General features: G+C 48.0%; 1 protein-coding gene across 1 annotated transcript in view; it reads right to left on the reverse strand.

Annotated features, from left to right (window-relative positions):
• LOC128703829 (uncharacterized) overlaps window positions 1-23,550 on the reverse strand; it is an 85,659-nt gene that overhangs the window by 19,483 nt on the left and 42,626 nt on the right. Inside the window, exons 2-6 of the mRNA XM_070103777.1 lie at window positions 21,449-22,106; window positions 17,549-21,038; window positions 12,661-17,494; window positions 12,004-12,043; window positions 11,583-11,672 (exon numbers count right to left, since the gene is read on the reverse strand). Of these exons, the coding sequence (XP_069959878.1) occupies window positions 12,791-17,494; window positions 17,549-21,038; window positions 21,449-22,106 (8,852 nt within the window). The 3' untranslated portion in view covers window positions 11,583-11,672; window positions 12,004-12,043; window positions 12,661-12,790. The remainder of the gene's footprint in view (window positions 1-11,582; window positions 11,673-12,003; window positions 12,044-12,660; window positions 17,495-17,548; window positions 21,039-21,448; window positions 22,107-23,550) is intronic.

The raw sequence follows: 23,550 nt of genomic DNA on the forward strand, positions 1-23,550 counted from the left end.
AAATTCTCTAAACCAAACAAGGTAACCTTAAAGTTAATACTTGAGACACCTGAGGAGGCCAAACTTGTGTGTCAAAATGGCTTCAAATGTTTTGGCACCAGATGTACACCTGACCAAATCTCTTGAACGATTTGTCAGTGTGACTGTTTTAAGTGTTATGCCTTTGGTCATAACACCAAGAAATGCAGTACTCAAGGGCAGATTTGTAGCATTTGCTCTGGCCAACATTCTTATCGAGATTGTAATAATAAAAATACACCCAAATGTGTCCTCTGCAACGGAAAACATCATGCTGTTTCTGCTATTTGTCCTGAAAGAAAAAAGGAAATGCAGAAAATTGAAACCAAGAAACTGTCCACTTCTAAGAAGACCACTCCCCAGGCACCGCCAACGATGTCCCAAACTTCCTTCCCAGCTCTGCCTGGATCAAGTGGGACTCCTCAGGTGTCTACCAATGGTTCCAATGTTTGGAATTCTGCCCCTCTTGGAGCACCCCACCTACAACATACACAAACGCAACAACAAGGTTCAGTCTCATCTCCTATGTCTCAGGTATCCACAGCCGGGAATATGACGAGAGCATAACTAATGTATATGATGGCCAAAGACATAGCAGGTGGTGACATTCAACTCTGCTCTCAGGTTTTAAATGATCTGTTAATGGCTAATGGGATCACTCCCATCACTATCCCAGAAAATGTGAAGGCTATTATGACCCAGCCTTCTCATAACAAGAAGTATGTACCCTACTCTATATCTAAAAATAAGCCTAAGTCATTCCTGGCCCAGGGATCGCCCACTTTGCATACCCAGGTTGTCAACTCCCCTCAACCTGATAAGTCAACACCTGAACATAACAATGCCCCAGAAATTGGTGCCTACTCTCCCGCTATTGAAGCTGATCCTGTTGAACAGGAACTTTCCCAGGATAACTCACCTTGCCTACCTAATTTTCCCTTGGAGCCTCCAGTCTCCCATTAACTCTCACGAGCCTCTGCTTCCTGTAACTGGGAATATCATACCTCAGTTTTCTGATGATGACTAACGATTCTAACGAGTCTGTTAATATTACCACCTCTAGTGAAGATGGTATTTTTAATACACAAGCAACTACGCAGAATTTCCCTCCTCCCCTTGACGAGTCCAGCAGGGATAGTGTGGATAACAAACATGACATTACTTGCAGGCGTTCAGACCGCAGTACACGAGCGAAGTGCAAGAAATAATGGGGATTACAATTTTCCAACTTAATGTTCAACATTTCTTTAATAACCGTTACCTCCTTGAGGTTGAACTACATAATTACAATCCCGATGTTATACTCTTGAACGAGACAGCTGCAAGAGTTGATCAACATATTAAATTGCGTGGTTACTCTACTGTGGAGAAATCGAGAGGACCCTTTAGTGGTGTAGCCATCTTAGTTAAATTAGGCTATACTTTTAAAAATATTCATGTTGATGAAGATAACATTCTTGCAATAGAAATGACAACGTCTCATGGACAACTAGTAATAGGAACTGGATATTTTTCCCCGAGACAACAATATATAGAGTCAATTCCTCTACATAGGATATTAAGCAGAAATATTCCAACAATTCTAGCAGGAGATTTTAATGCTCATCACCCTGCCCTCTTCAACTGTGGAGCTGGTGTTCCACTGGGTGACTTAAAAGGGAAAACAACTATTTAATATCATGACAGCTAGAAACTTGTCATTTCAAGGCCCATTCTTTAAATCGTACATTGGACCTCATCCAGGGACACCAGATATAGTACTGACAAACAGACTGACGTCTTTCACTCTCGTATATCTCCTGGTGGAAACGTAGGATCTGACCATATCCCTGTTATAATACAACTACAAACTTCTCCATTTAGAATCCCTGTACCTCCTAAACCCAATCTCAACACCCTAGGATTTGATCCCTTCAGGACATTTCTGGGTGACGATGAAATTGTGTCATTGGAAAATCTACCTTCCACTGCAATTGATGATGCAATCCAGTCCCTGCATAATCGAATAATTGAAGCTACTAATGCAACTTATCAAATAGCTTCCACAAAGATATACCAACAATATAAACCTACTAGGGAAATTAGAGACAATTTAAGAAATTATCAAGCAGAATGTCGAAGGCATCTTCAAACGCGACAACCACCAGTAGCTACACTGCACCGATTAAGGCAAGAATTAATTAACATTAGTCATCACAAACGGGACTTATGGAAATTGCTAGTTCAAGCTAAACAGTATAAACGTGAACCAGCAAAATTTTGGAGTAAGATCCAACAACTTTTAGGGGCAAAGCACAAGGCTCCTAACTACCTAGTTCATACCTTCACTGATGAGGATGATGAAATTAAACTTTACGATCCACAGGACCAGGCTAATTTGATGGGTGATGTATGGGAGAAAATTCTCTCCCACAATAACAGTCGTCAATTTAACAATCATTATCAGTTTGTAAATGAATGGAGATATGAGAACTTGGATGATCTACAACCACTACCTTCCATCGATACTTCAACTCTTGAAGACGCCCACCCGCTTGCTAGACCTATTACATTACTAGAGATGAGTCAGGTTATTGGAAGAATGCGAAATAGAGCCCCTGGCCTCTCTGGAACTACAATGAAACAAATAAAGTTCCTACCCAGAAATTGTAAAGTCTTCGGTAAATATCTTTAATGCCATCTTGGCCTCAGGACATTTTCCAGTGGTTTTTAAGACTGCTAGGATGATCTTTCTTGCTAAGCCCAATAAAGACATCCACCAACCTGGAAAAGTTCTTGAGAAAGTCATTTCCAACAGATTGAACTATATGGAGTTTAATCACTTTTACCGAAAAATAATTTGGCTTTAGAACCCATAGAGGTACCAATCATGCAATAAATATTATTTTCGATACTGTAGCAAGTCTAAAACATCAGGGGAATCTTGCCTTAATTGCCACCAGAGATGTTCATAAAGCTTTTGATAGCTTATGGCATGATGGCCTTATATACAAACTCATTGACCTACCAGACCATAACTGAACTTTTCTCAGAGTAATATATAATTTCTTAACTCGAAGAAAAATCATTCCCGCCTTCCATGGCAGGTCGACAGAGCTTTTTATACCGACAGCTGGTGTCCCACAAGGTTCTTGTCTCAGTCCACTTCTGTTCAACATTTATGTGAATGACCTTCCTCAGAGTTTAATGATACAATTGTGACAGTTTGCAGATGACGTTATTCATGTCGTCTCATCAACTCCGGTAACAGGAAAATACAAGTATGAGAGAGTCATGGAAATAAATGGTATAAAATACCGACACAATGGAAATATAAACACAAATGCAGTATAATGTGATCCTTTATTGACAACGTTTCACCCACACAGTGGGCTTTTTCAAGTCACACGGATCAGGTAGATCCGTGTGTGACTTGAAAAAGCCCACTGTGTGGGTGAAACGTTGTCAATAAAGGATCACATACTGCATGTGTGTTTATATTTCCATGAGTCATAGAAAAAATGAATATTGAACTTCGTCGAACATCTAATTGGGAAAAGAAATGGGGGTATCTCCATCAAAGGTACACCTGTAGCCATTAGAAACCCTAACAAGATTTTGGGATATGAAATAGACAGGCTGCTCCACTCAACATCTCGTGTAACTAAAAAGCTCAACATAGCCAAAGCAGTCTCTTTCGATTCAATCAAGCCCCTCAACATGTCAAAAAACATCTATATAAAATGTTAATAAGACCTATACTCGAATACCCTCGTGTCCCAATGTCATTAACAAAGACCAATATGCTACGGTTACAAAGGGTCCAGAATAGAGCTCTTCGCTTCATTACCAATACCAGGAGGAGAGTGTGTTAAAATGGCAGATTTACACATACAAGATATTACTGCCATAAATGTACGCCTTGACACCCTAAAAAAGAAAACTACAATGCAAGAACTATACATGCCAGATAGAGAACATCCTATACAAGTGGCAAATACCACGGATTATATCATCAATACTCCTCCTCACAGGACTCAAAGAATGACTCTCCCACAGAGGGTCCGTCGTTTTATACATAAAGCTGATTACCATCGACCCATGATATTGAGCAACCTCCCTGATGAAGATTGTGTAACACCAGAACCCTTCTATGTATACTGAGAACATCACCCCCAATTAGGGAGATATCTTATATAACTAAGAACATAAGAAAGGAGGAACACTGCAGCAGGCCTGTTGGCCCATACTAGGCAGGTCCTTTACAATTCATCCCACTAACAAACATTTGACCAACCCAATTTTCAATGCTACCCAAGAAATTAGCTCTGATGTGCAAGTCCCACTCAAATCCAACCCCTCCCACTCGTGTACTTATCCAACCTAAATTTGAAACTACCCAAAGTCCTAGCCTCAATAACCCAACTAGGTAGACTGTTCCATGCTATTTACTATGGCTGGACACCACCTGTAAGAAGCCATTGTCACGTAATTCTATAAACTGGCCAGAAAATTATTGCCTTCATTGTCGCATACATATCCGTTGTGCAATCCCCCCCCCCCCAAAAAAAAAAAAAAAAACACGCAATTGCAACTTGTATAATTACTACCAATTCAGAGTCATGTACTTGTATATCTGTTATATCTATGTGACTGATGGGTTAGTCTTATACCCCTTAAAGAATATATCATTTCACGTACACTTTTTAAATTACACCAAAGTGGTTGGGCCACTTACCTTTTATATCCTACCTCTCTCCCCCCTCCCACCCTTTTCCAAAATTTCTATCCTTACCCATCTTTCTTCCAAAGCTCTGGTCTGGACAAGAGACAAGAGAGCCAGTGAGAGGGGAAGACCCAGGTACAGAGACCAGGAAGGCAAAATGAGGTGGAAGAAGGGGTTAAATGAGATTTTTTGGACTTCTCAGAAGTATAAGGATGATTGGGAGGAGAAGGTGTACGAGGTCTTGCCGATACCGGTGTTTGTGTAGAACACAAATAAGTGACAACAGTCTGAGGTGTTGAAGAAGGGACGTCCGAGCCCAGGACGGCAAAAGAATTAGATACAGGAGTGACTTTGGGAGGGGTAACCGCAGAGGAGGCTGCAGAAAATGGGGCTGCAGAAAATGGGACCCCTGAAGTGGGGAGGACGTTTTGAAACCACGAGAATAAGAAACACAGGGTAGTCTCCCTTGGAGGCAGAGAGATGAGAAACTGCCATAGCATAAGAGACCTTCTGCCTTTGAGACAACAAATTTCCCGCTCATGCAAGTAGACCTGGCAACGGCCAGAGTACGAAGGGCGAGCCTGACAATTAAGGCAAGAGGGAAGTCGACTGCAAGACTTATTAGAATGGTCATCAGCACCATAGACTGGGCATTTGGCTATAGATCTGCAATATTTCGCTGGGTGACCAAATCTCCAGCAACTTCTACACTGTTGCGGTTTAGGGATCACCTTTCGAACTTGTAACCAATGTCCTGCTACATAAACAGAGAATTGGAGTTCACGGCTGTTAAAAGTTAAATGAGCCACATTGCAAGGGTATCATCTCCGCCCGCGTGCAGGAAGAACACAAGCGTCTACCTTGAGAACTGGGAGAGCTTGGAGTTCCAGCTGTTCGAGAATGTCATTGCCACATGTCTGGAAATTCTGTTGGACTATGGTATGGGGTAGAATGACAGTACCACTACAAGAATTGAGGGAATGACGTTCTTCGATAGCGATAGGAATAGTATCGATATGTGAAAGAGAATGATCACTAGCTTGGGTAGCAAGAGGTACAGGGGCCTTAGGAGTGTCTGAAGAGTATGCCAGGGATGGGGTTCACTTGTCTAGGTGTGGGGTGGGAGCACTGGCCAACGCAGTGGAGGGAGCTGTTAGGTCTTTAAACTAGGAATAGTTAGTGGTATGGGTTTCTGCGGGAAAACTGAAGTCTCAGGGTAGTAATATGAGTACTAGGAGAACTAGTAATAGGCAAAATGAGGTGGATATCGGAAGGCCAGTGGCACTAATTGACAAGGACAGTAATAGGTTTAGTGGAATAACAGAAAGGAGCAGGAATGATAAAGAGAAAGGAGGGTCCTTAAGTATATATTACACAAATAGTCGCAGTGCTAGGAATAAGATGGACGAGTTGAGACTAGTTGCTAGTGCAGGTAACAGATGTATTTGCCATTACTGAGACGTGGTTTAATTCAAAAAGTCGGGACATGCCTGCAGAATGTCACATTCAGGGTTTCAAATTGTTCCAAGTAGATAGAAGTATCGGGAAGGGGGGTGGGGTGGCATTGTATGTCCGAGATCGCTTGAACTGTTGCATTAAAACGGGTATTAAGTCTGAAGTAACACATACAGAGTCTGTTTGGATAGAATTTTCAGAGGGGCATGAAAAATTAATTTTAGGTGTGATATACCGTCCCCCAAATTTAGATAGGGACCAGGGAAGACTACTATGGGAGGAAATTGTTAGGGCCACAAGGCACGATAATGTAGTAATTCTAGGAGACTAACTTTAGTCATATTGATTGGAATTTCTTGACTGGGAATTTAGAATCATACGACTTCTTAGTAGTTCAGGATTGTTTTCTGAAGCAGTTTGTGACAGAACCTACAAGGGGTAATAACCTGCTTGACTTAGTTCTGGCAAACAATGAATCCCTTGTTAATAATTTAGAAGTTTCAGAAGAACTGGGTGCTAGCGACCACAAATCAATTACATTTAGAATTGAATGGAAGTGTGATAGTAGGGATAACTCAGTAACAGTCCCAGATTTTCGCTTAGCAGATTACGATGGGCTTAGAGAACACTTATCTGTTGACTGGGGTAACGAAGAGAGCTATCAATATGACAGTTTTCTGAACACAATACATGCTGCTCAAAGAACATTTATCCCTTATAAAGAAATTAGATCAAATAGAAATGACCCAAAATGGATGAATAATAGGCTGAAATATCTACTAGGGCATAAGAAAGGAATTTATAGGCGTATCAAAAGAGGCGAGGGTCATCTTATGAATCGGTATATTGACACTAAGAGGGACATTAAAAAGGGGATAAGAAAAGCTAAAAGGGACTATGAAATTAAAGTTACTAGGGATTCTAAAACTAACCCAAAAAGTTTTTTCCAGGTATATAGAACAAAAGTCAGAGATAAGATAGGTCCCCTTAAAAATAACTATGGGCATCTTACTGACAGAGAATGAAATGTGCTCGATTTTAAATAATTTTTTTCTCTCGGTTTTTACACAGGAAGACACTAATAATATTCCGGTAATTAATTTTTATAGTGGGCCAGAAGATAAATTATGTATCATAGTCACTAGTGAAATGGTTGTGAAGCAGATAGACCGACTGAAGCAAAATAAGTCACCGGGTCCTGATGAGGTTTTTTCAAGGGTTCTAAAGGAATGCAAAATGGAAGTCTGTGAACCATTAACTAATATTTTTAATTTATCTCTTCAAACCGGTGTAGTGTCTGATATGTGGAAGATGGCTAATGTAATTCCTATTTTTAAAACAGGGGACAAGTCGTTACCGTCAAATTACCGCCCAATAAGCCTGACCTCAATTGTAGGCAAATTACTAGAGTCAATTATAGCTCAAATTATAAGAAGCCATCTCGATAAGCATAGCTTGATTAATGATACTCAGCATGGATTCACAAGAGGCCGGTCTTGTCTAACTAATTTATTAACTTTTTTCAGTAAAGCTTTTGAGGCTGTTGACCACGATAAAGAATTTGATATTATTTACTTAGATTTTAGTAAGGCATTTGATAGAGTTCCGCACCAAAGACTGTTGAAAAAAGTAGCAGCTCATGGCATTGGGGGAAGAGTGCTCTCGTGGATCGAATCATGGCTCACAGACAGGAAGCAGAGTGTCCATAAATGGGGTTAAATCCGAGTGGGGATCAGTAACAAGTGGCGTTCCACAGGGATCAGTCTTGGGCCCGTTGTTGTTTATAATATATATCAATGATCTTTATGAAGGAATTCCTAGTGATATGAGCAAATTCGCCGATGACACGAAGATAGGTAGGATAATTGATTCAAACGTAGATGTTAGGGAACTTCAGGAGGATTTAGACAAACTCTACTCTTGGTCAGAAAAGTGGCAGATGCAGTTCAATGTAGATAAATGCAAGGTTCTGAAGCTCGGAAGTGTCCATAACCCTAGCACTTATAAGTTAAATAATGTAGAACTTAGCCATACAGATTGCGAAAAGGACTTGGGGGTTATGGTAAGCAGCAACCTTAAACCAAGACAGCAATGCCTAAGCGTACGTAATAAGGCAAATAGATTACTGGGATTTATATCAAGAAGTGTAAGCAACAGAAGTCCAGAGGTCATACTGCAGCTTTATACATCATTAGTAAGGCCTCACCTAGATTATGTAGCTCAATTCTGGTCTCCATATTACAGAATGGACATAAATTCGTTAGAAAACATTCAGCGTAGGATGACTAAATTAATACATAGCATCAGAAATCTTCCTTATGAAGAAAGATTGAAGACTCTTAAGTTACATTCACTTGTTAGACGAAGAATGAGGGGAGACCTGATCGAAGTGTATAAGTGGAAGATAGGTATTAATAAAGGGGATATTAACAAGGTCTTGAGGATATCTCTCCAAGAGAGAACCCGCAGTAATGGATTTAAATTAGATAAGTTTAGATTTAGAAAGGACATAGGAAAGTATTGGTTTGGAAATAGGGTAGTTGATGAGTGGAACAGTCTACCTAGTTGGGTTATTGAGGCTAGGACTTTGGGTAGTTTCAAATTTAGGTTGGATAAGTACATGAGTGGGAGGGGTTGGATTTGAGTGGGACTTGCACATCAGAGCTTATTTCTTGGGTAGCATTGAAAATTGGGTTGGTCAAATGTTTGTTAGTGGGACGAATTGTAAAGGACCTGCCTAGTATGGGCCAACAGGCCTGCTGCAGTGTTCCTCCTTTCTTATGTTCTTATGTAAAAGACGAGGCGAGGTCAGAACGGGGTGCGGTAACAAGAAGGGACCCGGGGGTAGTGGGGTCATTAATTGGGAACTCCATGGTTAGGTTACTTTTCTTTTTGTTAAGAAAAAGAATAAAAAACGGAGGGACCGGGGAGGGATAGTTCCTAGGAGGAATGAAAGAGCCAGAAATCTCCCTCTGTGCCCAAGAGGACCTAAGCATTGCAAGTAGTGCAGATGCAGCATGGAACCCGTGCCATACCCTACCCTTCATGCCAGTAAACCAGCAATCCGGGATAGCAACCTCACATCTGCCGAGCTTCCTCGGTGGACAAAAGAGGGCAGCCGGATATCCACCACAAAGCATACCTCCTCTGGCCACCACCCCCGGAATCCAAAAGGTGGCTTCCAGAGATACACCCATCGCCCGAAAGACACCTAAAGCCGCCCTCTGGGATACCGGAGAGGGATCGAGACATCCCCAGGCGATCCAGATTCCACGGCAAACTACGCCACCACAGAGAACCTCAACGGAATGGGATGGACTCTGGCACCCTGTCCCCTACCTAGGAACTAGCGTGGCTGTGGGAAAAATCCCAAAGGCCAAAAAGAGGAAGGGTAAAGGGAAGGGGTGGGGAAGAGGAAAGGAAAAAGGAGAGGATGGGATAGGGAAGAGGGGATTGGGGGGTAATTAGGTTGTGTCTGAGGAAGGAGACTGACAGGTCTAATTCCTCAGACCAAGAGCCTCTTCACCACGCCAAGTAGCCCCCCTTGAAGGGACAAAAACGACAACCAAACAAGACGATCACAAATACTACCATAAAATATTAAAAGTTTCCCGACGTCCCAGCAGACATTAAGCAAGCCATGGCTAAACTTTTAAAATGTGTTCCACAGTCTGCAGCATACCACAGGCTACAGAGGTGTAGGCAGGAGCACTCATTAACAGGAGGATACGAGAGAGATCTGTGCTCCTGATCATTTAACAGTGGTCTCCAAGTGACGAATCCTCGAAGATGGAAAGCCAAATATCCACACAGTCGAGCCCCCAATGTGCTCCTAGTCAGCAAGGCCCAGTGGACTTTCGGCTCCCTATGGACATTTCTGAAGATATGGCAGCTGAAGTCTAGTAAAGAAAAAGGCTATTAGAGTGGGTGCACGCTACAGCAATCTCTGCCTCATCATCTTCCCTTTCATCTCAGAATATTAACTTAGCAACATGCTTCAAACAGAACTCCAAACTCTTGTTCTGTTCTTGGACATGAATTAAACACCATATTTTAACTTTCAGAAGTCTGAATTTAATGAAAATCTGGAAGCCAGATTTAGGTTTGGAATGTGAAAAAAAAAAAGTTCAGGAGATTTAAAGGAAACTTTTCACAAGGAGTGCCTTCAGTCCTATTAGAGAACATGCGAGTGTATATATAATGCAAGTGTAATGTGGAAGGCCACGAGGGTAGTAGTGAAATTGGAGAGCGAGATGGGTTGGGTTTGAGAAGGACCTGTCAGTATGTCAGAGTGGTCTCCAGAATGGGTAATATCCGGTTGATTAGCAATTTGGATATAGTGTAAGTTCCAGATTTTTGATGGATAAGCACAAGAATGATACGGGAAACGTAAGTAGAACATTGTCCACTAATCTACCTCCCAGATATGAGGGAGTAACGCCTCCAGGGCTTCCAGTTCAGCTTTAGACAAAAACTGCATGTAAGGTGACTATCGAAGATCATCCCATAAAATGTCCTTTACTACCTATTTTGGAGCACTGACCACGTAGATTACTACTCGGCTCACAGACATTAAAGAAAATAAAATAAGCAAAAAATTCAACGAACACTAGACAAACACTCGTATCAAGTTAAAATAGCCAGCCTCAATACCCTATAAATTATTAAAATCAAACAAGCCCTAAGTTTTCCACGAGGTCTTGACAGGCATCCTAGTAATTATGAAAGCCATAAGGCGGAGAAATGGCCTAATCCAAGAGTAAACTTTAAATATGATCCACAGCCAATGGCATGCCAGCTACCAGGACAAAAATTAGCTAGGATTGCATTTAACCCCACTGTGTGTGTGTGTGTGTGTGTGTGTGTGTGTGTGTGTGTGTGTGTGTGTGTGTGTGTGTGTGTGTGTGTGTGTGTGTGTGTGTGTGTGTGTGTGTGTGTGTGTGTGTGTGTGTGTGTGTGTGTGTGTGTGTGTGTGTAACATTCTTGGTAACCACACAAGTACTCACCGGTATTTATAGCAAAGCCGCCACCACCCTCTCTTTGAACAGTTATGAAACTAATTTTACTCCAAGAAATTAGAAGAGGTCATCACCTGAGGCTAGACGCGGAGATGTACCCATCTGCTGCCGACAGATGCACATCAAGCACCATCCAAGGCAGATAAATCGACCCAGTTAAGCCACAATCCAAAAAGTGTACATAATCCCTCCATATCTCCCCTAACTATGAAAAGAGGTGGGGAGGGGGGAGGGGGACCCGGGCAACAGTTAAAAGAGGAAGCAAGTAGATACTATCCAAGAGGAAAATAAGAAGTTCACTACCTTGGAAAAAGAGCCCCTCACGGTCAAAACTACTAGATCTATAGTGAATAAAATTAGGCCAAAAATTTATTCACGTTTCTCACCAGTGTTTATTGCCGGGGAGTCAACATGTCATCAGTGGTTGAAGGTTCAGGGCAGGTGGTATCGTTTTCCAAATTTTTGCAAGCTCACCTCTGTAAAGATTTCAATTTTATTACATCAAAGTATCGGGAATAAGAGACAATATTACATAGCTTAACCTTACTAATCTTAGCATTATGTTCAAGACTTATCGTGTTAAAAGCAGTTTGGTTTTAAACTTTGCAAAGCTCTGAAGCCCATTATTATTTACAAAGCACTACAATTATTTTGTTATTCAATACTTTGATCATATCTCTTATCAAATTTGTACATTTTTGTCAACCTGCTGCTCTCATTCTAATCTCTAAACAAGCAAAGTTGTTCTTTTTCTTTACAATCCATATTCATGCTGGAAAATTACTGTTAGCTAGAAGGTGCACTTACGCTCTATCTCCCTGTATTGTTTAACGGCTTGACAAAACTCCTGGAAAGCGAAAAGTTGCTTCAATAAAATGTCGCATTAGTTGTGTCCTTTTTACCTAACATTCATACTTTGATCCTTGTCATTGGTCATAAATTAGCAAATATAATGAAAAGGATAATTATTCCCAGCGATTATGTGAATTTTTGCTTGGTTCTTAAGCACTCTAGGAATCGTGGCTCCTACCCCTAGGCAAAGCAGTTCAAATCTCACCACGATGCTCAGGTGACCCGATGTCAGAAGGAAAGGCTCGTGAAAGACTGAAGCGAGAGCTGGTTTCCAAATAGTGCCAAGGCCGTAACAGTCATACAGAGCATGGGAAATGGTTAGAAAACAGGTTCAATTCAAATCAAGGAACAGCAGTTCCATTATATGCATGAAGAGCCCTTCACCACCATTAAGGCAGCCTTCTTGAAGTAACTGGCACCAGTAAATTAAAACTGGTCTTAAAAATTACTCTTAAAGAGTCCTTTATGCCAGTGTGGCTTTCTAAATTTAACCAGTTTCTCTTTACTCAGTATCGAGCCTTCTTGCCTACTATTTCGCTAAACACCGATTACCTAGAGATTAACACATCCCCCTAGATGTAATGTACCAAAAGTGCTATACCAATACTGTACCTTTGTTTCACTCTTGTTTGTCAGCTCTTGGGGGATGATGTGTAGTTCGACTCCGGTACATGGTGACATGTTGACTAACTCTTAATTGAACACTTCAGAAAAGCAAATATCTTCGCTCCTGCTTTGTCTTCTACCTTTTAACAAAACGACACACTTTCTTGCATGGAATGTATATGAACATATTTGTTCCTCTAGTAGAGGCGAGATTGTCACTTGAAGACGAGGCTGGGGTATCGGTTGGAGTTGAGACTCCAGTGACATTTGAGGGTTGGGCGTTTGCCTGCGAGGCTGAGTTAGTAGGCTGTCGTCGAGCCAGGGATGCATACCTCGCATTTTCCACGTGGACCTGAATACGGTATAACCTCATCGGAGTAACACACCGAGAATAAATATTTTGAGTTCTTTGGCATTCGTTACACACCCACAGCTGGCAGTACTGACAGTGACGGTGCACCAGGGAGCCATCGTGAATGCATCGATCTTTGGATACTTCTACTGGAGCCTCCTGAGAAGCTCTTGATGTTGCCAACAGTGTTATACATGGGTTATGCTCCACTGGTTGAAGACTGTGCTCTGTGGGCAAAAGTGGAACCCTCGTTTCGGTTTCATTGGTAAAAGTTCCTGATGAATCCTCTGAAGCACAAGCTTTCTGGGTCTGAGCACCAAGGGCCACATCACTCCCTGATCTAGATGCTCTAGTAAAGGCACGACGACCTTTCTTGGCACGAGCTGATGCACGTTGAGATCGAGAGAGAACAGATGGTTGGGGTCGAGATCCAGGGACAGCGGATGGTTGGGGACGAGATCCAGGGACAGCGGATGGTTGGGGACGAGATCCAGGGACAGCGGATGGTTGGGGACGAGATCCAGGGACAGCGGATGGTTGGGGACGAGATCCAGGGACAGCGGATGGTTGGGGACGAGATCCAGGGACAGCGGATGGTTGGGGACGAGATCCAGGGACAGCGGATGGTTGGGGACGAGATCCAGGGACAGCGGATGGTTGGGGACGAGATCCAGGGACAGCGGATGGTTGGGGACGAGATCCAGGGACAGCGGATGGTTGGGGACGAGATCCAGGGACAGCGGATGGTTGGGGACGAGATCCAGGGACAGCGGATGGTTGGGGACGAGATCCAGGGACAGCAGAGGGCGGGGGTCCAGACCCAGGGACAGCAGAGGGCGGGGGTCCAGACCCAGGGACAGCAGAGGGCGGGGGTCCAGACCCAGGGACAGCAGAGGGCGGGGGTCCAGACCCAGGGACAGCAGAGGGCGGGGGTCCAGACCCAGGGACAGCAGAGGGCGGGGGTCCAGACCCAGGGACAGCAGAGGGCGGGGGTCCAGACCCAGGGACAGCAGAGGGCGGGGGTCCAGACCCAGGGACAGCAGAGGGCGGGGGTCCAGACCCAGGGACAGCAGAGGGCGGGGGTCCAGACCCAGGGACAGCAGAGGGCGGGGGTCCAGACCCAGGGACAGCAGAGGGCGGGGGTCCAGACCCAGGGACAGCAGAGGGCGGGGGTCCAGACCCAGGGACAGCAGAGGGCGGGGGTCCAGACCCAGGGACAGCAGAGGGCGGGGGTCCAGACCCAGGGACAGCAGAGGGCGGGGGTCCAGACCCAGGGACAGCAGAGGGCGGGGGTCCAGACCCAGGGACAGCAGAGGGCGGGGGTCCAGACCCAGGGACAGCAGAGGGCGGGGGTCCAGACCCAGGGACAGCAGAGGGCGGGGGTCCAGACCCAGGGACAGCAGAGGGCGGGGGTCCAGACCCAGGGACAGCAGAGGGCGGGGGTCCAGACCCAGGGACAGCAGAGGGCGGGGGTCCAGACCTAGGGACAGCAGAGGGCGGGGGTCCAGACCCAGGGACAGCAGAGGGAGGGGGTCCAGACCCAGGGACAGCAGAGGGCGGGGGTCCAGACCTAGGGACAGCAGAGGGCGGGGGTCCAGACCCAGGGACAGCAGAGGGCGGGGGTCCAGACCCAGGGACAGCAGAGGGACACCGAGATGAGGGAAGAAGAGCGTATGGGGACTGAGCTTGAAGAGAAACGTGGAGCCTGTACTGCCCTGCAGAGCAATAATCAAGTCTGTACCAAGTTGGAAAAACAGAAGCCTGTTTGTGCCACATTGCACGGGAGAGTGCAATAATGGAACGACCTCGTACTCTATCTGCAAGGTGTGCTGGGTGGACCAGTATGTACCGACCAAAAGGGGAGAGCAATATTATCTTCTCTGATGTAGCAACAAGCGGCGAGACCGGGGCTGCTGCAGCAGCAACACGGGGTGGGGCCGGGGCTGCAACAGCAACATGCGGTGCAGCAGCAGGTGGTGGGGGGCCCGGGGCTGCAGCAGCAACACGGGGTGGGGCCGGGGCTGCAGCAGCAACATGCGGTGCAGCAGCAGGTGGTGGGGGGCCCGGGGCTGCAGCAGCAACATGCGGTGCAGCAGCAGGTGGTGGGGGGCCCGGGGCTGCAGCAGCAACATGCGGTGCAGCAGCAGGTGGTGGGGGGCCCGGGGCTACAGCAGCAACAGGTGATGAACAATTTACATTTAAAGTGTGAGCATTACTAGGTGCTGGAACATGTAGTCTTGCAGACTGATCACTAAGACTTGATAGTCCTCCTACACAAGGAAGAGGTAAAGCACCATCTTGTCGAGGAGGAGTTACGCGAGATGAGAATTCTGGCCTAGATGTTTGAACTGCAATAATTTCTGGACCATCCAGAGAGAAAGGCTCAACTCCAATAGGTATTTGAACCTCAGGTTTGGAAGACTGTCGTGCAGGGGAAGTACAAAGGTAAGGTCTTTTAACTTGTTCCTTAAGTGGAGACGCAACCTCAGAGGGAGGAACATGTGACGTTGGATAAACTAGGCTGCCAGAGGGACTGGGAGGCGACGCCGGAGCGTCAGGTCGGCCAGAGGGATTCGGGGGCGACGCCGGAGCGTCAGGTCGGCCAGAGGGATTCGGGGGCGACGCCGGAGCGTCAGGTCGGCCAGAGGGATTCGGGGGCGACGCCGGAGCGTCAGGTCGGCCAGAGGGATTCGGGGGCGACGCCGGAGCGTCAGGTCGGCCAGAGGGATTCGGGGGCGACGCCGGAGCGTCAGGTCGGCCAGAGGGATTCGGGGGCGACGCCGGAGCGTCAGGTCGGCCAGAGGGATTCGGGGGCGACGCCGGAGCGTCAGGTCGGCCAGAGGGATTCGGGGGCGACGCCGGAGCGTCAGGTCGGCCAGAGGGATTCGGGGGCGACGCCGGAGCGTCAGGTCGGCCAGAGGGATTCGGGGGCGACGCCGGAGCGTCAGGTCGGCCAGAGGGATTCGGGGGCGACGCCGGAGCGTCAGGTCGGCCAGAGGGATTCGGGGGCGACGCCGGAGCGTCAGGTCGGCCAGAGGGATTCGGGGGCGACGCCGGAGCGTCAGGTCGGCCAGAGGGATTCGGGGGCGACGCCGGAGCGTCAGGTCGGCCAGAGGGATTCGGGGGCGACGCCGGAGCGTCAGGTCGGCCAGAGGGATTCGGGGGCGACGCCGGAGCGTCAGGTCGGCCAGAGGGATTCGGGGGCGACGCCGGAGCGTCAGGTCGGCCAGAGGGATTCGGGGGCGACGCCGGAGCGTCAGGTCGGCCAGAGGGATTCGGGGGCGACGCCGGAGCGTCAGGTCGGCCAGAGGGATTCGGGGGCGACGCCGGAGCGTCAGGTCGGCCAGAGGGATTCGGGGGCGACGCCGGAGCGTCAGGTCGGCCAGAGGGATTCGGGGGCGACGCCGGAGCGTCAGGTCGGCCAGAGGGATTCGGGGGCGACGCCGGAGCGTCAGGTCGGCCAGAGGGATTCGGGGGCGACGCCGGAGCGTCAGGTCGGCCAGAGGGATTCGGGGGCGACGCCGGAGCGTCAGGTCGGCCAGAGGGATTCGGGGGCGACGCCGGAGCGTCAGGTCGGCCAGAGGGATTCGGGGGCGACGCCGGAGCGTCAGGTCGGCCAGAGGGATTCGGGGGCGACGCCGGAGCGTCAGGTCGGCCAGAGGGATTCGGGGGCGACGCCGGAGCGTCAGGTCGGCCAGAGGGATTCGGGGGCGACGCCGGAGCGTCAGGTCGGCCAGAGGGATTCGGGGGCGACGCCGGAGCGTCAGGTCGGCCAGAGGGATTCGGGGGCGACGCCGGAGCGTCAGGTCGGCCAGAGGGATTCGGGGGCGACGCCGGAGCGTCAGGTCGGCCAGAGGGATTCGGGGGCGACGCCGGAGCGTCAGGTCGGCCAGAGGGATTCGGGGGCGACGCCGGAGCGTCAGGTCGGCCAGAGGGATTCGGGGGCGACGCCGGAGCGTCAGGTCGGCCAGAGGGATTCGGGGGCGACGCCGGAGCGTCAGGTCGGCCAGAGGGATTCGGGGGCGACGCCGGAGCGTCAGGTCGGCCAGAGGGATTCGGGGGCGACGCCGGAGCGTCAGGTCGGCCAGAGGGATTCGGGGGCGACGCCGGAGCGTCAGGTCGGCCACAGGGATTCGGGGGCGACGCCGGAGCGTCAGGTCGGCCACAGGGATTCGGGGGCGACGCCGGAGCGTCTACTCGGCCACAGGGATTCGGGGGCGACGCCGGAGCGTCTACTCGGCCACAGGGATTCGGGGGCGACGCCGGAGCGTCTACTCGGCCAGAGGGATTCGGGGGCGACGCCGGAGCGTCTACTCGGCCAGAGGGATTCAGGGGCGACGCCGGAGCGTCTACTCGGCCAGAGGGATTCAGGGTCGACGCCGGAGCGTCTACTCGGCCAGAGGGATTCAGGGGCGACGCCGGAGCGTCTACTCGGCCAGAGGGATTCAGGGATTCGGGGGCGACGCCGGAGCGTCGACGCCGGAGCGTCTACTCGGCCAGAGGGATTCAGGGGACGCCGGAGCGTCTGCTCGGCCACGCTGCTCGGCCAGAGGGATTCGGGGGCGACGCCGGAGCGTCTACTCGGCCAGAGGGATTCAGGGGCGACGCCGGAGCGTCTACTCGGCCAGAGGGATTCAGGGGCGACGCCGGAGCGTCTACTCGGCCAGAGGGATTCAGGGGCGACGCCGGAGCGTCTACTCGGCCAGAGGGATTCAGGAGCGACGCTGGAACGTATAATCTTGAGAGAGTTGAAGGGATTGTTGAAACATTTCCATCTGAAGACAAACCTAATGCAGTTCTAACGTCCAGTTTCATACTCTCAGCAGCATGGAAAATTCTACCATCTAGTTTTTCATCTAGTTTTGCCGACCGATCTGCGCATTTGTGTCTTTTTACACATCTACTCTTATAACTTTTTGCTGAGTAGTTAGTTGGTACACACGTCTCGTTCAAGGTCAGAGCCCTAACTGTGGCACGCTGTCTAAGGCCTCCTGATATACTTGCATCCTTGGCAGATCGAACTGGATGTAAACGTGGACCGTTTTTATATTTAGCTATTCTACTGTAGTTTTTCCTTCTCCGTAATATTGGAGCTCTGGCACCATTTGTTGACTTAACTGATGAGGCACTGACACGCTTCATATATTTATCGGAAAGCACTATGGCATGTTTTTTATACCGGCGTAGATGGGCATAGGTAAGTTTGATGGATGGAATTTGAATTGCACTGGTAACTTGCCTAACTGAATGAGCACTGGCTCTCTTTCCTGGCTTATCTGAAGGTGCAATGGCTGCCATAGTTGGTGCAAGAGCGTCCATGGCTCCCCCCGCCGGTGGTACAAGAGGGTCCCTGGCTATCTTCGATCGTGGTACAAGAGGGTCCCTGGCTATCTTCGATCGTGGTACAAGAGGGTCCCTGGCTATCTTCGATCGTGGTACAAGAGGGTCCCTGGCTATCTTCGATCGTGGTACAAGAGGGTCCCTGGCTATCTTCGATCGTGGTACAAGAGCGTCCCTGGCTATCTTCGATCGTGGTACAAGAGCGTCCCTGGCTCCCCCTGCTGGTGGCGCAAGAGGGTCCCTGGCTATCTTCGATCGTGGTACAAGAGGGTCCCTGGCTATCTTCGATCGTGGTACAAGAGGGTCCCTGGCTATCTTCGATCGTGGTACAAGAGGGTCCCTGGCTATCTTCGATCGTGGTACAAGAGGGTCCCTGGCTATCTTCGATCGTGGTACAAGAGCGTCCCTGGCTATCTTCGATCGTGGTACAAGAGCGTCCCTGGCTATCTTCGATCGTGGTACAAGAGCGTCCCTGGCTATCTTCGATCGTGGTACAAGAGCGTCCCTGGCTCCCCCTGCTGGTGGCGCAAGAGCGTCCCTGGCTATCTTCGATCGTGGTACAAGAGGGTCCCTGGCTATCTTCAATCGTGGTACAAGAGGGTCCCTGGCTATCTTCGATCGTGGTACAAGAGGGTCCCTGGCTATCTTCGATCGTGGTACAAGAGGGTCCCTGGCTATCTTCGATCGTGGTACAAGAGGGTCCCTGGCTATCTTCGATCGTGGTACAAGAGGGTCCCTGGCTATCTTCGATCGTGGTACAAGAGGGTCCCTGGCTATCTTCGATCGTGGTACAAGAGGGTCCCTGGCTATCTTCGATCGTGGCACAAGAGGGTCCCTGGCTATCTTCGATCGTGGTACAATAGGGTCCCTGGCACCCTTCGTTGGTGGTACAAGAGCGTCCCTGGCTCCCCCCGCTGGTGGCGCAAGAGCGTCTCTGCCTATCTTCGATCGTGGTACAAGAGGGTCCCTGGCTATCTTCGATCGTGGTACAAGAGCGTCCCTGGCACCCTTCGTTGGTGGAACAAGAGCGTCCCTGGCTATTTTCGATCGTGGTACAAGAGGGTCCCTAGCTATTTTCGATCGTGGTACAAGAGGGTCCCTGGCACCCTTCGTTGGTGGAACAAGAGCGTCCCTGGCTATTTTCGATTGTGGTACAAGAGGGTCCTTGGCTATCTTCGATCGTGGTACAAGAGGGTCCCTGGCTATTTTCGATCGTGGTACAAGAGGGTCCCTAGCACCCTTCGTTGATGGAACAAGAGGGTCCTTGGCTATCTTCGATCGTGGTACAAGAGGGTCCCTGGCTATCTTCGATCGTGGTACAAGAGGGTCCCTGGCTCCCCCCGCCGGTGATGCAAGTGTGTCCCTGGCTATCTTCGATCGTGGTACAAGAGGGTCCCTGGCTATCTTCGATCGTGGTACAAGAGGGTCCCTGGCTATCTTCGATCGTGGTACAAGAGGGTCCCTGGCTATCTTCGATCGAGGTACAAGAGGGTCCCTGGCTATCTTCGATCGAGGTACAAGAGGGTCCCTGGCTATCTTCGATCGAGGTACAAGAGGGTCCCTGGCTATCTTCATCGGTGGAACAGGAGCGTCCCTGGCTCCCCCCGCCGGTGATGCAAGCGTGTCCCTGGCTATCTTCGATCGAGGTACAAGAGGCTCACTGGCACCCTTCGTCGGTGGAACAAGAGCGTCTTTGGCTCCTCCCGCCGGTAACGCATGTGCGTCCCTGGCTCCCCCCGCCAGTGGCGCAAGAGCGTCCCTGTTTTTCCTCGATCGTGGTACAAGAGGGTCCCTGGCTATCTTCGTCAGTGGAACATGAGCGTCCCTGGCTCCTCTCGCCGGTGACGGAAGAGCGTCCCTGGCTATCTTCGATCGTGGTACAAGAGGGCCCCTGGCTATTTTCGATTGTGGTACAAGAGGGTCCCTGGCTATCTTCGATCGTGGTATAAGTGGGTCTCTGGCTGTCTTCGATCGTGGTACAAGAGGGTCCCTGGCACCCTTCGTCGGTGGAACTGAAGAGGCACTGGTATCTTCTGAAATGTCAACTGCGAAATCTCTCACATCTTTCGTGGATTGCACTAAAGGTTTACTGGCAGCCTCTGGAAGTTTAACTGGCGGGGTTGTGGTGCCCCCTCTCGGTTTAACTGGGGAAAAAGAAACCTTAGTAGGTTGGACTAGCGAGGCGCTGACACACTTTGTAGATTTATCTGAACGATAAGCAAAGGCTAAAGGCGGAGCTGAAGTTTTGTCAGCAAATAATGGACTATGCTGAATGGATCCAGATGAGGGTGAAACTCTTTCGGCGTCGTGTGAAAGTCGAGTCGAAATTACACAAGTTACGGTAGGAGGAACTTCGGATTTGGAATTAATGGGCGAACTCGGCATTAGCAATGCAAGAGAGGTCGAGCACAGAAAGGAAGGCACCGTTGTTGAAACAGACCCTTTCACGGGTGATTTCCTTGTGGCCTCTTCAAGGAAAGACATTTTTCCTCCTTCCAATGATATTTCGTTATTTTTCAGGTCTTCAGCAAACTGTGTATCCCTTCTCCTTAAGAAGCATCCAAGACAGAATATGGCATTTTCACTTGTCGACTGAAGTTTACTGGAAGCACAGACACTATGGTCGCCGAGACGCACTCGTCCTTCACCGCTGGAAGCCAAGATGGTTCCACAGAAGTAACAGCTAAAATTTCTGAGGAAAATTATTTCTAATTAGGAGATTCACATGCAGAATAAGTGTTAGTGGAATTAATCGGCTATTATGCTGTCAAACTTGTGTGATTCAGATTTCCAAAGTTAAAAATACTCTATAAATATTTAATAATCCCCTAATATAATTTTGCAAAGACTACCCAGAAAAGAAGTGTAGAAAGAATAATTAAATGAACTCTACAACCATTAAAAAGTTATGAGAAATTGCTCTAAAGTGTCTGAAGTGGTTTCACAATGGTAATTTTTCAAAACTCTGAAAATATCAATAGTTACTCGAGGTTAGTCTCAATGTAGTAATATATAATGCCTCAGGTTGTTATTGCTTATTTCCTCAAGTACATTTTCTAAACTAAAACTGACATTCATTTCCCATCATTAGGAGTTACCTACCCTTCATCATTACGCGAGGGTGTTGACTCTGCTTCGTAAGAGTCATCAGAGTCGCATCCTAAAGCTCCTTCAGAAATAGTCGTAAAACAAGGTTCATTGTCTTTATCCTGGAGAGTAACAGAATCGGCATCGTTCACGTCCTCCATAATATACCCTACCCAATCCTCTTCATAGTCAGGGACGGTATCACTCAGACACTCGAAACAAGTTTTAATCTCATCATCCAGATCTTTGTCTTCTGAAATTTCGTTTTGCCGATTGTGACCACAGCTGTAACTATCGTCCAGGTCTGGGCGAGCCTTTGGCTTGTCCCCGCATGATGTGCTATAGTCTGTCGAATGCAATGTATTAGTTTCTTTACATTCATTTTTGTTAAGAGTGTCGCGCCCCTCTGCATCATCACAGTGTTGTCCTCCGTCATGCTGGAGACTCCTGTACGCACCTTCTCCTGGGTCGTCCAGCCACGGGCTTTTAAAACCTACAATACTTTCTTCGTGCATATTAAAATCTTGACAGTTGTCAAGTAGCTGAGGGTCCTTTGGAGCTTCAGGAGGCTTTTGCTCCGAGTCAGTGTGGGACTGCTCGGATTTTTCGACAGAAGTATCCTTGTTTAGTGTCACTATGCAGACGTCGTCTTGCCCATCTGCACCCACCAAACCTGTATAAAGGAGAAGGCATTTACCACCACGATTAACCACTCAGCGACTTCAAGAAAACTTCAATAATTTACATATTATATATTTAAAAAAAAGAAAGACCCTTCCACATCTTCATGAAGCAGCTCGTCCACAAAGCTGGCTGTGCAGTAGTAATAAGTAGCATTAGTATTAGCAATAATAGTGATAATAGTAATTAATAGCAGTGGTAACAGCAGCAGTAGAAGGACCGTAATTAGTTATAAATGAAATAGTGGTAGTTTGTAGTCATGGTAGTAATTACTAGTGGTCGTAGTAACATTTATTGAGCACTTACCACACAAGTTACATAAACGCTCACGCTCATAAAAATTACACCGAACTATAAGGGATAAAAATAAAAAGCAAGGAACAAACATTCAACAAATACTATTATACCATGTAAAAATACAGCATTATTTAAAAAACATTAAGTCGTACGATTCCCCTGAAAGTTCCGAGGTCCCTACAGGCACCTCGGCAATAAGAACCACGACGAAGGTAGCAGAGGACAAACTTAAAAAATGATCCTCACTTATCAGCAAGTCGCAAGCAACACAAAAGAGCACCAACGAACAGGTGGTTGTGGACGATTTGTGGCACAGAGCCTCAGTCGATAGAAATCTCCAAGACGATTACTGCTGGGAAAAGAACCAAAACACACCGTCCTGCCGAACCCTTGTGTATGTCTCCCAGTTTGTCTCTGGTATTGTAGTCCTTTCGGTATCTGTTACAGTGTTTCTGCACATGTTCATGGAAATATGGGCACTCGTGTGAATCTACTCTGGCATTACCAACCTGTATCAGTGATCTTTAAGGACCTCGTTCATGACAGTTTTGAGATATATATACAGTAACCATGAGGTCGAAGGGCAGCAATAGAAGCGAGCCAGAGTAGATTTAAGGGCCAAGGCAGCTATCTCCCATAACAAGGTAGACAGAACGAGTGATATTAAGGTTGTGACTGGCCTATAAAAAAGGGGGGGGGAAGAGAGGGTGAGGGAAAGAAAAAGATGGAGAAAAAGAAAAAGAAAAAAAGAAAGAAAAAAGAGAGAGAGAGAGAGAGAGAGAGAGAGAGAGAGAGAGGGGGGGGGGGAGGGGTAGGTAGGTAATCGGCCAGCCCTTCGCTCTGAGCTTGCCACCACCAATTGGAATGCTCTTCTCCAAGGGGATGTTGACAACCAAGTGAAAGCCTTCACTGGACACATCCTTAATCTACAACAAGAACACATTCCTCACTGGCAATATGTGACGAAGCCTACGGATCAGCCTGGGTTTGGCTTTCGTTGTAGAGAGGCTGCTACTGCTAAGTACAAAGCATGGCGAAGGTATAAGACACATCCTAACACCTATAACAGGAACTTGCACAGGTAAGCCTGTAGACATATGGGTGACTTTCAAAAGTGGGCCATTGCTAAATGGGAGGTG

Source organism: Cherax quadricarinatus, chromosome 87 (assembly GCF_038502225.1).
Source record: "Cherax quadricarinatus isolate ZL_2023a chromosome 87, ASM3850222v1, whole genome shotgun sequence".
Lineage (NCBI taxonomy): Eukaryota > Metazoa > Arthropoda > Malacostraca > Decapoda > Parastacidae > Cherax > Cherax quadricarinatus.